At 39.1% G+C, this 13,673-nt stretch overlaps 2 protein-coding genes across 5 annotated transcripts in view; both read right to left on the bottom strand.

Moving 5' to 3' along the window:
* SLC30A10 (solute carrier family 30 member 10) overlaps positions 1-2,106 on the bottom strand; it is a 30,305-nt gene extending 28,199 nt beyond the window's left edge. The window contains exon 1 of the mRNA XM_074317016.1: positions 1,367-2,106. Within this exon, the coding sequence (XP_074173117.1) occupies positions 1,367-1,814 (448 nt within the window). The 5' untranslated portion in view covers positions 1,815-2,106. The remainder of the gene's footprint in view (positions 1-1,366) is intronic.
* Positions 2,107-4,939: 2,833 nt separating this feature from the next.
* The window catches only part of EPRS1 (glutamyl-prolyl-tRNA synthetase 1), a 49,699-nt gene continuing 40,965 nt past the window's right edge, over positions 4,940-13,673 (bottom strand). For all 4 annotated transcript variants that reach the window (XM_019742201.2, XM_019742281.2, XM_074317015.1 and 1 more), the window contains 4 exons: positions 12,745-12,905; positions 10,250-10,328; positions 5,402-5,466; positions 4,940-5,305 (listed from right to left, as the gene is read on the bottom strand). In XM_019742201.2, the coding sequence (XP_019597760.2) occupies positions 5,155-5,305; positions 5,402-5,466; positions 10,250-10,328; positions 12,745-12,905 (456 nt within the window). In that variant the 3' untranslated portion in view covers positions 4,940-5,154. The remainder of the gene's footprint in view (positions 5,306-5,401; positions 5,467-10,249; positions 10,329-12,744; positions 12,906-13,673) is intronic.

Below are 13,673 nucleotides of genomic sequence, written 5' to 3'. Positions count from 1 at the left end.
ATACAGACTCTAGTTTCTTGTTTATTCCCTTTTATACTTAACACATATTCTAGGTGCTCTCATAACATACATTCTACCCATAGGACATTTTAGACAGAGACAGGCGAAAGGACTGGACCCAGTGGACACAATTTACAGCAGTAGCAAAGACAGGAGGAACATGATAAAAATTGCAAACGTAGGCTCCCCAGGCGAGGAATGTATATAATGTCCCTACTAGGGAAAGAAAACTGATTAACACCCAGTAAGGAAAATCTTGACATTTCTTAAAATCTAGATGAGGCATTAGAATTCAATGATGCTGGATTATCACATAATTCAAAGACTTGCATTGTGATTTTCAGAAAAGCATTAATTACTCTTTACCAAGTACCTGTTACGGGCGAAGCACTTAGGATCTCATTTCATCCTTCTTATTTCCACATTATAGGTGAGTACACTGCCTAATGAACTGCCATGTGGCTGATTTGAACCTGGTCTGTTCAAGCCACAGGGCTCCTAAAAAGCACTGGAAGTTTCTCTTGTGCCAGAAGCTGTTAACATATTTTAAAAAAAGAATTCCTCTTGTGGCAATAAAAAAACATGGTTCCATCTAATAATTTATCTTGTGCATTTATTGTTTTCGATTTATTGTTCTCTTCCAAGATTTAAAATTCCATCTCTTGACAGATGATCCAGTAAGTTTGGGACTCACTCCTAAGTGCCCCTAAAGAATTACATGTAAATGGTTCTCCTTTTTCTCAAATAGGACAGATGTATACAACAAATACATACAACTATTTTCATCCAAAAGAGAACGAAGTTTACTATTTACTAGACCATCTTTTTTTTTCGTTCTTCCTTTTTTTTAACATTCCTTGACTATATGCCCAAGAGTTTCTTTATCAGCTTCGCCAATTGTTCAGCAATTTGCTCGACGTGAACTGGTTAGTCCAGTATTTTTTTCCAACACACTTGATAGGGACACTAAATATTATTTTTAAATTCAAACAAGAGTCATGTCACATCTGGGTAAACAAAAGGAACTAACTAAAGACGGCTTTCAATGCCGTGTCCACTTTCACATTGCTCCCTCTGTGAATCCGGTTAATGCCTTTCCTCCTTCTCTGGGTGTCTGAACACTTTTTCACTCCCCAGGAGTAAACATTAAAAAAGACCCCCCCGCCCCCAAGATGAAAGTGGCCTTCAGCTCACACTTCCGACTGAAGGCAACTCTTTTGAGAAAGACCTTTTGGGAAGTCACAGGGACAAGGGGCCGACCAAATGAATCCGGCCTGTCTTGACAGCACCATCAGGGGCCCCCCTCCTCCCCCTTTTCCAGCAGGAGTCTGCACAAATTGACTGCCACATCTGCGGAGCTATTTACCTGTTTCAGGGTCTCCCAGGGGCCTGTGCGCTGTGCAGTAGCAGCAGTCCAGGATGACATAGTTGAGAACATTGAAGAACAGCCCGATAATTCCAGCACTGAGAACGAGCAGTGGCAGCTCTGTCTTCTGGGGGCTAAAATACCTTTTGATAGCTTCCACCAGGATGCTGAACATCAAGGCCATGGCAAAAATGGAGTTGCCAAATGCTCCCACCACGTCTGCCCGGAGGAAGCCGTAAGTGCTCTTCCTGTGCTGTCTGATGTTGCTGGCCCTCAGGCCAAACAAGCCGATGATCATGGAGAGGACATGGGAAAGGACGGCGAACGCATCAGAGGCCAAGGACAGGGAGTTGCCCATGTGGGCGATCACGAGCTCCATCACGAACAGGAGGATGCTCACGACGCTCATGAAGATTAAACGGAAGCTCCTTCCGGAGTATCGGCCCATGGCGCTTGGCGCTCTGGCGGTGCGTCTGCCTCGCTGGGGAAGGCAGAGCTCGTTAGGGGAGTAGCTGCAGATGTAGTGATTACAACTCCTGGAAAACTCGTCCCCCTCAGCCTTTCAGCGCCTGTCATATTTGGAAATCACCTTTTATAGGCTGCTATAAAGCCATAAAACAGTTTAAAGGGCAATTAAAGGAGAGATGTCATGTGAGCTGGGACTTGTGGAAATGGTAGACACGGGCTTCAGATATGGAATATGAGGGATTTCTTCTGTTTGTGTGTTTAATATAGGAGTCCAGAGTCTCAGCGACTCTGAATCACGCAGTGAGTGGCTCATTTGTGGCTTTTGTTGTCCCAGGTTCCACACTGTTTGTGCAATAACTGCTCCGATGAGACACGTCATTTGACAAAGACCATCATATCCTGTCTACCTGGTATGTAAAGTTATGCTGTTCACTGCAGGGAACAGGGAATGTTCTGGATCGGAGCTACAGGAAGTGAAAGCCAAAGATGAAACGCGACAGTGACTTTTCTACTGCTTTGCCCACCGATCTGGAATCAACAGGCACCCCACTGCCAAATGTTCTCGAAAATGAGACAAGAAAAACATTCCTCACACTCAGGAAAGATAAAACGCCTTTAAACGGGAGGAGCTAAAGACATAACCCCAGTTAGTTTCAGGAAGAAAGCCAAATTACAGTAACTTAACTGATACAAGGAAATTTTGGTTTTAATATTATCTGTCACTCGTAACCCTTAAAGGTTTACTAGTTCACGAATAGCTAAAACAATAGCGGCCTCTATTGTTTTCAGTAGCCTGCCTACGGTCAATCCGTTAAAGAAATAGACTGAAATTACTACACCCAATCGTTTCTGGATTTAAAGTCTGACTGTAATTGTTAACTTTATTGGTCAATTTGACTGGGCTACCAGGTGCAGAGACACTTAATTAAATGTTATTGTGAGGGGTTTCTGTGAGGGTGTTTTGGAGATTAACACTTGAATCTGTAGACCAGGGGTGTCCAAACTTTTTTCAACATTTTTTACCAAGGGCCATATGCGGTAAAATACACAAACAGCCGGGCCACTCACTAGAGGTGAAGTGCGTATTGCCTCACCTGGTTTAAGTAAACTAAATATATTTTTGGAATTTGCTGCAGGCCAATTAAAAATGGATTGCGGCAGCAGTTGGCCCAAGGGCCGCAGTTTGGACACCCCTGCTGTAGACTAACAAAACAGATGGCCCTCCCCAGTATGGGGGGGACCTTATCCCATCAGGAAGGCCTGGAGACCCTCCTGCTTTTCCTGCTGTCTTCAAGCTGGGACCCTGACTTTTTCCTGCCTTCAGTCTTGAACTGAGACATTAGCTTTTCCTGCATCTCCAGCGTGTCTCCGGGCCTTCAGACTGAAACTATACCACTGGCTCTCGAGTCTCCAATGCTTGCTGACTCGCCCTGAGTACCTTGGGACTTCTCAGCCAATTCTTTATAATAAATTTCTATGGACACCTACATCCTATTGGGTCACTTTACCTGGGGAATCCTGACTAATACACTGACTTTGATTAAATCATGACAACTTAGATGTAGCCCTAAGTTCGTTGGCATCTCATGATTACGCTCTAGTTCAGTTAATATTCCTAACAGTTAGACTTCTAATACCACCACATTGTGTTATGTTATCAAGTGGCACTAAGAGTTTCTCATTCATTCAACATGCAACAAATATTTACTGAGTTCCTACATGTGAAACACAGTGCTAGGCTCTGGGGACACAGCTGTGACAAAAATTCCTACCTTTATGAAAGTGGGGGGGGGGGAGACAGATAATTAACAAAATAAGTCATGAAGTGTATTGAATGTCAGATGGTAATACGAACGATTTGGAGACGTGAAGAGGGCCAGTGTTGGCATGGAGTGGAGTTGTAATTTTAAAACAAGTGATCAGGATAGAATTTACTGAGATGGTCTTTGAGTAAAGAGCTGAAGGAGGTAAGAAACTCACTTTCAACATGTATTTCTTAATCACATTTGGTTTTGGTGACACAAATTATTTTGAAATATCCCTATTACATGAGACTTAGGAAAATCTTTTTATAGCATTTCAGTACTATCGATGCTTCCAAGTTTTAAATCTTCCCAGTAAAGCTGAACAAGTACAATGGTTTAACATCACCTACTGAGCCATCAGAAATGTGTTTGTAGGTAATTTTAAGCCTGCTGGTGTGACAGAGTAGTGTGGATTTAATTTTCCAGGTATCTCCAGTACAGGAGAATTCCTGACGTGCTATTTCCGGGGAGATGCCATGATGTCCCAGGGGTCACAGAGGCACTGGCCTCTTACGAACAATGCTCGGCCAGTTTGTTCACCGCTTCGTCTCCGTGGCCACTTGATCACCGGGTTTTGCCTCTACATAAAATAGAACTACTTCAAGGAGATGAGGCCAAGAAGAGGAAAACAAGCCCCAAACCAGTTATAAGATAGATGACCAACACTAATAACTAGAATCAAATAGAAGTAGGTGATATGTCCAGACTCTCCAGTCAAAATGCCTTCTCTTCATTGTTTTAGGGAGTGTTCTGCTGCTCATCAAGACTCAAAGCCTCTCCATCAGCAGGACTAACGATCTGCTGTTATTGTCCAATTCTAGAAAACATATACTGACCTATTTGTTTTCTTTTTGCTGAAATGAACAACAGGCACAGTCACTTTTGTGACTGTTAGTCATGTGTCTAGTTAATGGCTGTCATCTGCAAGTAAAATAGTAATCATTTCTTAAAGGTACTGTCTGGATTCAGGTTTATGCACCCTCTTGAAGAGCACCACCACTTTTAAATGTTTGAGAAATTTTTGAACTTTTAGCTGAATCTTAATTTAGAAAAAAGCCAACTTATCACATGTAGATTTTGGGTGAAGGATTCCCTCCTTAACATAATTACTTACTGTAGAGTTCCTTTAAATAGTGAATTCCTTTAAAGCAGCCAGCTTCAAGCTTTTCTGTGATTAGTTCTACTCATCGGAAGCTTCAGGAAATTCCTACAAAGAGAAATTATTTTCATCTCTTCGTAGGAATTTCCTTGTAGTACATAATTCAGGTATTTCAGAAACAAATGAATACATAAAACAGTATGAATTCATGATATTTATTACTGGGGTAGATTACAGAAAAGTCTTTTTCCCACTGTTAATTTAGGCATAAGAATAGGTGTTTGTCTCATGTGACTTCCTTTTAGAACTTTTATTTTTTTAAAAATCATAAAACTGTCTCTAGCTGGGGAAATTATTAGTATCTTTTTTTTTTTTTAAAGTGAGGAGAGCTGGAGATGGGGGTGCAGTTCTATCCCTTAGTAACTACGACCAAACAAGGTGTAGTACTTGGCGGGGTTCTTGCCACAGACACATCTGGCCCCAGGTGGCAGCTCACACAGTGGCTTGAAGGGGATGCAAAGGCTCTTGGCTCCCATGGACGGAGCGCCAGGTTCAAGATCTTGATCCCTGAAATCAAGAACAAGAATTCCATTCAATATGCTGCACATTTCTATTCTTTCTCACTGCCATGCCTCACACATTTTATCAGTGAATCATATTTACCTGGCAGTGGTCTTCTTGATCCAGTCTTCACAGTCAATTTCCCCACAGAACGGAATCTGAGCGATCTAATAAGAAAAGGTATTTATAACTCCTTCCATGGTACAGAAAGGAACACTTGAGTTCTCTATTAAAACTTATAAGCATAAAGGATAGGTCTCCCAATCTTTTTCAGGACATGGTACCCTTGCAAACCTGCTAGGAACTTTGCTCCAAAATGCAAGAGATAGGGAAGAATGTCTATCCACTATTCAAAACCCACACGCCATAAAACATCAGGACACAACAGACATCTTTGCAACACAGACACTTAAATGTCCCGAGAAAGTGGCTGCAACATAGTGCCTGGGAAAAGGAACCAAGGGCGAGGAGACGTGGGTACAGACTCCAGATGTTTTCCCGCCGCCTCCACCTCACATGTGGACCACGGCCTGCTCTATCAAAACGGTTACCAAGAGGATGGGGGGAGACGACCAACAATAAACTGATTTTAAAGTGTTGTTAACAGGACAACTAACGCCCAGGTAAACCTCACCTTATGCGCCTCACTGTTTTTAACATGTTAGAGGTGAAGTGAACCCTTTTTAAAGTCCAAAGGTATCTGAAAGCCAAACATCATTTTGTATTGGGAAAAAAACCCTTTCAAAATTGTTCTTATATATACAGACCATAGAGTATAATGGGCAGAATCAAGAGACCTGGGATTATATCCTAATTTTGAAATTCACTGACTATTTGAAAATCTCTAGCCCTGAATTTTCTTTTGTAAAATGTGGACGGTGGACTAAACAACTAAGATTTCCCAGTTGTGAATCCTAAACTTTTCATAGCGTATCCACTTCAAAATGAGATATGTCTGCAATCACATTTATTTATGTAACAGTCTTATAAAAACAAACAATCCAATTAAAAAATGGGCAGAAGACCTGAATAGATAATTCTCCAAAGAGGACATACAGATGACCAATAGACCTATGAAAAGATGTTCAATATCACTAATCATCAGAGAAATGCAAATTAAAGCCACAATGAGACATCACCTCACCCCAGTCAGAATGGCTATCATCAACAAGACAAATAATAGTAAGTGTTGGAGAGGCTGTGGAGAAAAAGGAACCCTCATACACTGTTGGTGGGAATGCAGACTGGTGCAGCTGCCATGGAAGGCAGTGTGGAGGTTCCTCAAAAAATTACGAATAGAATTACCATATGACCCAGCAATCCTTCTCCTGGGTATCTACCCAAAAAATCTGAAAACATTTATCCATAAAGATTTATGTGCTCCGATGGTCACTGCAGCTTTATTTATGGTAGCCAAGACATGGAAACCACCAAAGTATCCTTCGACAGACAACTGGATAAAGATGTGGTATATATACACAATGGAATACTACTCTGCCATAAGAAGAGATGAAATAGTGCCATTTGCGACATGGATCTTCAGATTATTATGCTAAGGGAAATAAGACAGAAGAAGTCGAAAACTATATGACTTCATTGATATGTGGGATATAAAACTGAAAGCAACAAAGGAACAAGACAAACACAGATAATAGTTTAGTGGTTACCAGAGGACAAGGGAGGGAGAGGGGTGGTAGAAGAAGATAAATGGGGTTAAATATATGGTGATGGAAAGAGAACTGACTGTGTGGTGAACACACAATGTGATACACACAGAATTGTACACTTGAAACCTATGTAATTTTACTAACCATTGTCACCCCAATAAATTTTAATTAAAAAAAAAAAAATTCCTGGAGCTTAGTGACTGTAATGGGCAGATCTAAGGCATGAATAATCCCCCCCCCCCCATTAGAAATGCTTCCTCATCAGCCTCTGATCAACTGATCAACTGCTCCCAGCCACACAGCCCAGGCTCAAACTGAGTCCCTCCTGCAAACTCTTCCTGTACTTGGGACTTGGTTAAACAGGTTTCCAAAGTCTTTTCTAAGAATAATGTGAAAGTAAGTAGAAATTAAGAAATTATAAAAAAACAATAATTCCTCAGGTGAACATTACTGCAACACAAGGAAGCGTTATCTACGTCTCTTACGTTCATTCAGTAAAATGTGTTAGCCTAACTATTATTTTGATAACCTGCCTTAGGGTAAAAAGGAGGTGATAAATTGGTAGGCAAATCCTAGGCGAAAGGAATGAGTGGGTGAAAGTAAGGAGGAATGGATGGTAGTAATATTTTGAAAAATTTTAATATAGAATTTATGCAATGAAAAGTGAAGCAAAAGCAAACCTAGAGATATAGGAGCTGAAATAATACAAAGTTACTTCCCTGTATTGAATCTTAGTAAATCATTAGCATTTATACAAACAAAAAGTATGATACAAAATGTACATTCATAAAAGTATTGTTTAAAATTCATTACAAAAGACAATATGGGGGAAAACTTTAATCATTGTCTCTATGCAATGATAAAAATATTAAGACTTAATTTCAAAGAATGTCTGGGTAATAAATTTAAGCTGGTTTCTTAGAAAATTTTCCTTTTATTAACTCACAATACTTATAGCTATATTTTTAATAACGTTAACAAATGTTACAGTAAGTAGTCTTATTTTTGTCTTAGAAAAAATTACTAAGCCTTGAGAAAGTATTTCTAAAATAGTAATTTTTAAATATTTAAAATGGTAGTAGAGCATGTGAAAAAAATTCAACTAAGTTGTTATTAAATGTATTTGGACTCATAAATGATAATTTTGTTAAAAAAAAAAACATGTTTTAATTCTTTCTAGTTTCAAAGTGAAGTTTAGATGATAAAACCTGACATTTCTATTTATGCATATAGTTCATTAATGTGAAAGGACAGTATACATTTTCAGCCTATTTATTCAGCATGGAAAGGTTCTTAACTTTTTATTTTTTATAATTTCTACATCTGTGTTTTAAAAAGATACAACCTTCTACAATATATAACACCTTGTATTCTGTATCAGAAAATATTAATGACAAAAAATATCAGTACTCAAAGAACATAGTGACCAACAGATTGGTGTGTATGTCAACAGTAACAATATATATTATATGTAAATAATTTACATTTTTTCATTTCATTAAAACCATCCCCTTGGGAAAATTTATTGAAATCAAGTCCTACACATCATATTCTTTTTTTTTTTTTTTAATTTATATTAACAGGGAAGAGTAAAAAAAACAAATCAAACTTTCACCTACATTCAAGGTCCAAAGATCATTTCCAACTTTTCCCCTCTTAGTAAATACAATTTTATTTACAGTAGCCTCAGAGGTTGCTAGATGGCCAGTCGACACATCTAAGCTGACCAACATAAGGTGAGATGGATGACGCAACTGACTACTGAATACAGGAAACAAAATTTGCTTAGGTCTCTATGTACTTTGGACATACAACTAAAATACTATATTCTACTTCGGAATAGATGTTGAAAACCCCGAAGTAGCTTATCTAATATTAGAATGAAAGATATGATTCCACTAATATCTGCTGAGATTCATTTCTTTGAAAGCAATGGATTAACTGATATTTATTCTATTGATTTATTAATTCTTACGCAATGCCTTAGTAGACTGTACTGCAAAAGTGACTACCATATTTCTGTAATATAGGAAATTTTAAAATTCAATGGATGGAACAAAAATAAAATAATCATAAATAAATTATAGTGAAAGAAAAACTATGTGCTGCATCAGATGGCTTTCCATCCTCTAATCTTCTCTTAGAAGTATGTAGTTTGAGTCAAGTGACAAATTAAAGAAACCAGAGAGGTGGAAGATTACATAGGCAATAAACCAAGAATAACAGAAGGCTAAATGCTGAAGAATTAAGGATATGAAGGGCATTTTGAGAACATCTATTGTGTACTCATTTTACAAGTTAGTAATCAGGGAGACAGAGAGATGAACATTCACCCAGCTCAGGCAATAAGAGATGCATTAAGAGGTAATGACCGTAATTAATTAAAACTTTGCCATAATATTCTCAGCATGAATTTTTAAAAAAAGATACAGAGGAAAGGAAAGTGCATTAAACCTAGTCAGAAAAGAAAGCTCAATTCTAGTACCAGGTCTGCTTCTGTATAAGTTTGGGATAATTCATTTAGACTCTGGCCCATGGTTTTCTCATTTATAATGTGGAGACACAGGGCTGGCTGCATAATCAAACAGGTATACCAGAATACTAAAGTTCGTAAGTGATTTCATTCCAGTAATTAATAATTTTGCAAATCAGGACTTCTTTATGAACATTTAAAGTTTTGGTTAGGAACATTTGCAATATATACCACATTTAAAATCTTAAAGAGCCATTAACTACGTAATTAGAAAAATCCATGTTTTAAGTTTTAAGGAACCCAAAGTACCCAATCATTCTGAAAAACAGGCTCAGCTGTGAGCAATACTCTTCCCTTATAACTCAGAAAGTTCAATCAATTAATATCTGGGTAAATATACAGTCAGAGTTGAAAGAAATGGACTTTTAACCTTATGTTAGGATCTACACGGCACATTTCTAAAGCTAAAACAAGGCTTGCTTTACAAACTTACATCAAGCTGAAAAAACAAAATGAAGATTTTCAGTAATGAAAACATTAGGGGCGGTACAGACTGAATGTTGTTTAGCCAGAATATCAAGCACGAGAAAAATCTTTTCTATAATCCGTTCGCAGTGTTATCCAAAAGTGATATAATGTTGTAATGCTTTAGGAAAACCAGTGGAAGAGTATATAATGCTGAGTAATATATAATCGTTTTGTGAGACTGGCCTTGAAAAAGGTAGTAATATAATGCTTAATTAAGTTCAGTGAGACTTAAAGTACCATTTACTGAAATATTTTCAAATTCAAACTTCTCAAGTCTCTTACCTTTCCAGAATCTAGCTCCTTCTGAAAGTCTTCTATTGAATTAGCCACAACCATGTGAGTCTTGAGGTCTTCAGAAGCCCTACCAAAAAATAATTTGAAAAGAATATATTTTTTCTTATTAATATGACAGGTTTTTTTTTTTCTTTTAAAAAAGAATACTTTAAAGAACAATGACCTGGAAGTCAGAAGAACTCAATTTGAACAGGCAATATTTGAACAGGCCTTTTATTATTATGGTTAAATCTCTGTTGACCAACATTCTATTACTGGCTATGCCACTTACTACCTATGAGAGTCTGGGTTATTATTTTTTTTTTTTTAAGATTTTTTTTTTATTGGAGAAGGGGAACAGGACTTTTATTGGGGAACAGTGTGTACTTCCAGGCCTTTTTTCCAGGTCAAGTTGTTGTCCTTTCAGTCTTAGTTGTGGAGGGCACAGCTCAGCTCCAGGTCCAGTTGCCATTGTTAGTTGCAGGGGGAACAGCCCACCATCCCTTGCGGGAGTTGAACCAGCAACCTTGTGGTTGAGAGGATGTGCTCCTACCAACTGAGCCATCCAGGAGCTCAGCGGCAGCTCAGCTCAAGATGCCATGTTCAATCTTAGTTGCAGGGGGCAGAGCCCACCATCCCTTGCAGGACTCAAGGAGTTGAACTGGCAACCTTGTGGTTGAGAGCCCACTGGCCCATGTGGGAATCAAACCGGCAGCCTTCGGAGTTAGGAGCACGGAGCTTCAACCGCCTGAGCCACCGGGCCAGCCCTGGGTTATTTTTTAAACCTCTCTATTCTTAATTTTCTAAGTTTCTACGACAGTGGAAAAATACTGAAGTAAGTCTAACTATACCATATAGGATTGCTGTGATAATCAAATACCAAGGCATGAAAATGTTTTGATAAGGAAAAGCACATAAATATACATTACCAAGTTATTTTCACATACTATGTAATTCTTTTGTAAGAACCTCAGAATTTAGCAATGGAAATAACTATTATTCCACATTCCAGGTCACATATTATATGAGGACCACTCATGGGTGTGACCAAGGAAGAGAAAGGATATTTTTCTTTTCTAGATCTCAGCACTAAGACCAGCGGAACTCTGCCAGCGACTGCTAGCTAGCTGTCTACCAAACCTGTTTCCCCTTCTTCCAACATTTTTGTAGTGAGATGGGCCCATGTAACTAAGTTATAGCCAATGAGATACAGAGAAAGGAATATGCCACTTTCCAGGCTCAAGCCTTCAGTTGGAGAAAACAACACACCTTTATGCAATTTATATTAACAAATTTACTGAATAAAAATGTCAACAAAAAACTTCTTTTTAGCCACTAATGCAGTGGTTTTCCAACCAGGGGTGTGCATCTGAATCAGACAGAGAGAATTTTAATACTACAGATGATGAGAACCTATCTTAAAACTAATAAATCAGAAGCGCAAGGTGTGAGGCTCAGGTATATTCCTGTTCCCAAAGCTTCCAGGTGACTCTGAAGAGAATCCCTGGAAAAGGACCACTGCGCTAAATGCACCGTTTGAATGGTGGCAATAAGGACAGGCAGCTTCCTGATCTTTCCTCTCTGACAATATTACCTGTTCTGAGGTCAGATGAACTTCAAATACATGATTGATTTGTAGGTCAAATAAATCCTAGAAGTAACCCCTCAAGTGACTATCACTCCCACTTTACGGCATGCAAGCCACGAGAAGCAAAATCACTTGCTTAAAGACACAAAAGCGAGCACCAAAGCCAAGGCTCCAGTTAGTTCACTCCTGAAATGCAAGATTTACTCAGGCCCAGCATGAGTTAGGCATAAGATTTAGAAGATAAACGAGTAAGTAAGAGGCAGGCACTACCCTCCCCCAGGCTGAGCCTCTATCTCCAGGGGCAGTGGGCCTTCCTCTCTGCTTCAGATGGTAGGAGAGACGTAAGGTGCCACACATACGCTATGGACTTTCTAGTGCCTCTGCGTTGGGGTCTGTGATTCTACAAGACCCCTCTCCATAGGTCTGGGCAGCCCTGAGTCGCCTTCACCCTCACCCCCAGTCCCAAGAGGAGGTTCTTAGCCTTGGCTACACCTCATGATCTATTGACCTGTTAACACTATAGTTGCCAGGCCCACTCTAGACCGATTAAATTAACATCACTGGGGAGGGCCCACGCACTGGTATTTTTTAAAAGCTTCCCAGGTACAGCTGATGCGTATCCAGCAGGTGAGAAATCAATGCCTTATTGCCTCAGATTTATAAGTCAGAAAAGCCTGGAGCTGAAATTAACCCAAAGTAGTCCATGGGACTGACAGTCTATTGCTGCAAACCTAGTAGGGAACAGAAAGTACTTAGAAGAATAATCATGATACAAGTCAAAAACACAAAGAGAAGGTGAATTAAGAATCATGGGAGTTCAAAGGAAAAGATGACTTCCAGGTGGGCAGTTTCTTGGTCTCTCAGAGGTCCAGCGGGGTTGGATGATGACACACACATGCCATTTGAAGGAACTAACCTTGTGAAAAGATTAACATGGATATCTTCCAAAATAGCTTGAAGTTTGGTCTCAGCCTCATTTTCAGCAACTGTCAGCTTTTCTCCAGTATCTCTTCTGACAGCGACAAACTGACAGCTCTTCATATCACGTGGCCCAACTTCAAGTCTAATCGGAACTCCCTGAAAAACAAAAAAGGCAGTTAAGATGATACATGCATGTCTCTAGCTGAATATACACTTATTTCATGGCTTTATCAACTATACATCATAAAAATCCAAAAAACAAAGTTCTAACACAAACAATAAAAAAAGCAAGTACAATTCCTGAGATATTACAGAAACCTATTCCAAAAAGAAAGCATAAGTCTAAGGGGAAAAAATGCACTTCCTAAGTGGTTCTAAGCTAAGAAAGCGCTTAATGGAGAAATGTGATAGTAGATATATAGATCAGAGTTCCTAACTTTTCTCACATAACAGCAAACATGAAAAAATTACATTCGTATGGCCCACAGGGGTAAAAAGAGAAGACTTCTTGAAGCGAAAGCCACCTCAAGCCACTGAGCAATCCCTTGGCACTTCCTGGACTTACTCATGACACAACAGTGTGCAACCCATACTTTTGAACCAGAATCCTGTGCTATGAAGGACACTAGTGGGACAACTCACAAAACCTGAACGATTTCTAGAATAGATGGTAGTAATGTATCAGTGTTAACATCCTGATTGCGTTGGTTGAACTGTGATGTAGGAGAATGTGTTTGTAGAGTGATGGGGCATCAGGCTAGCATCTTACTTTCAAATGGCTCAGGCAGGAAAAATTAATGATACTATCCAGCAATACAACTACTATTCTTGAGCACAAAAAGAAGGCGATTAGGGTCCATGTACCATTATCCTGATAGTCTATTTGAACAACTTCTTTATTATACGAATTCCTGGTATAAACAT

Source organism: Rhinolophus sinicus, linkage group LG12 (genome assembly GCF_036562045.2).
Source record: "Rhinolophus sinicus isolate RSC01 linkage group LG12, ASM3656204v1, whole genome shotgun sequence".
NCBI lineage: Eukaryota > Metazoa > Chordata > Mammalia > Chiroptera > Rhinolophidae > Rhinolophus > Rhinolophus sinicus.
Note: the sequence above shows the minus strand (reverse complement) of the source record. Positions and strands in the feature narration are given on the sequence as shown.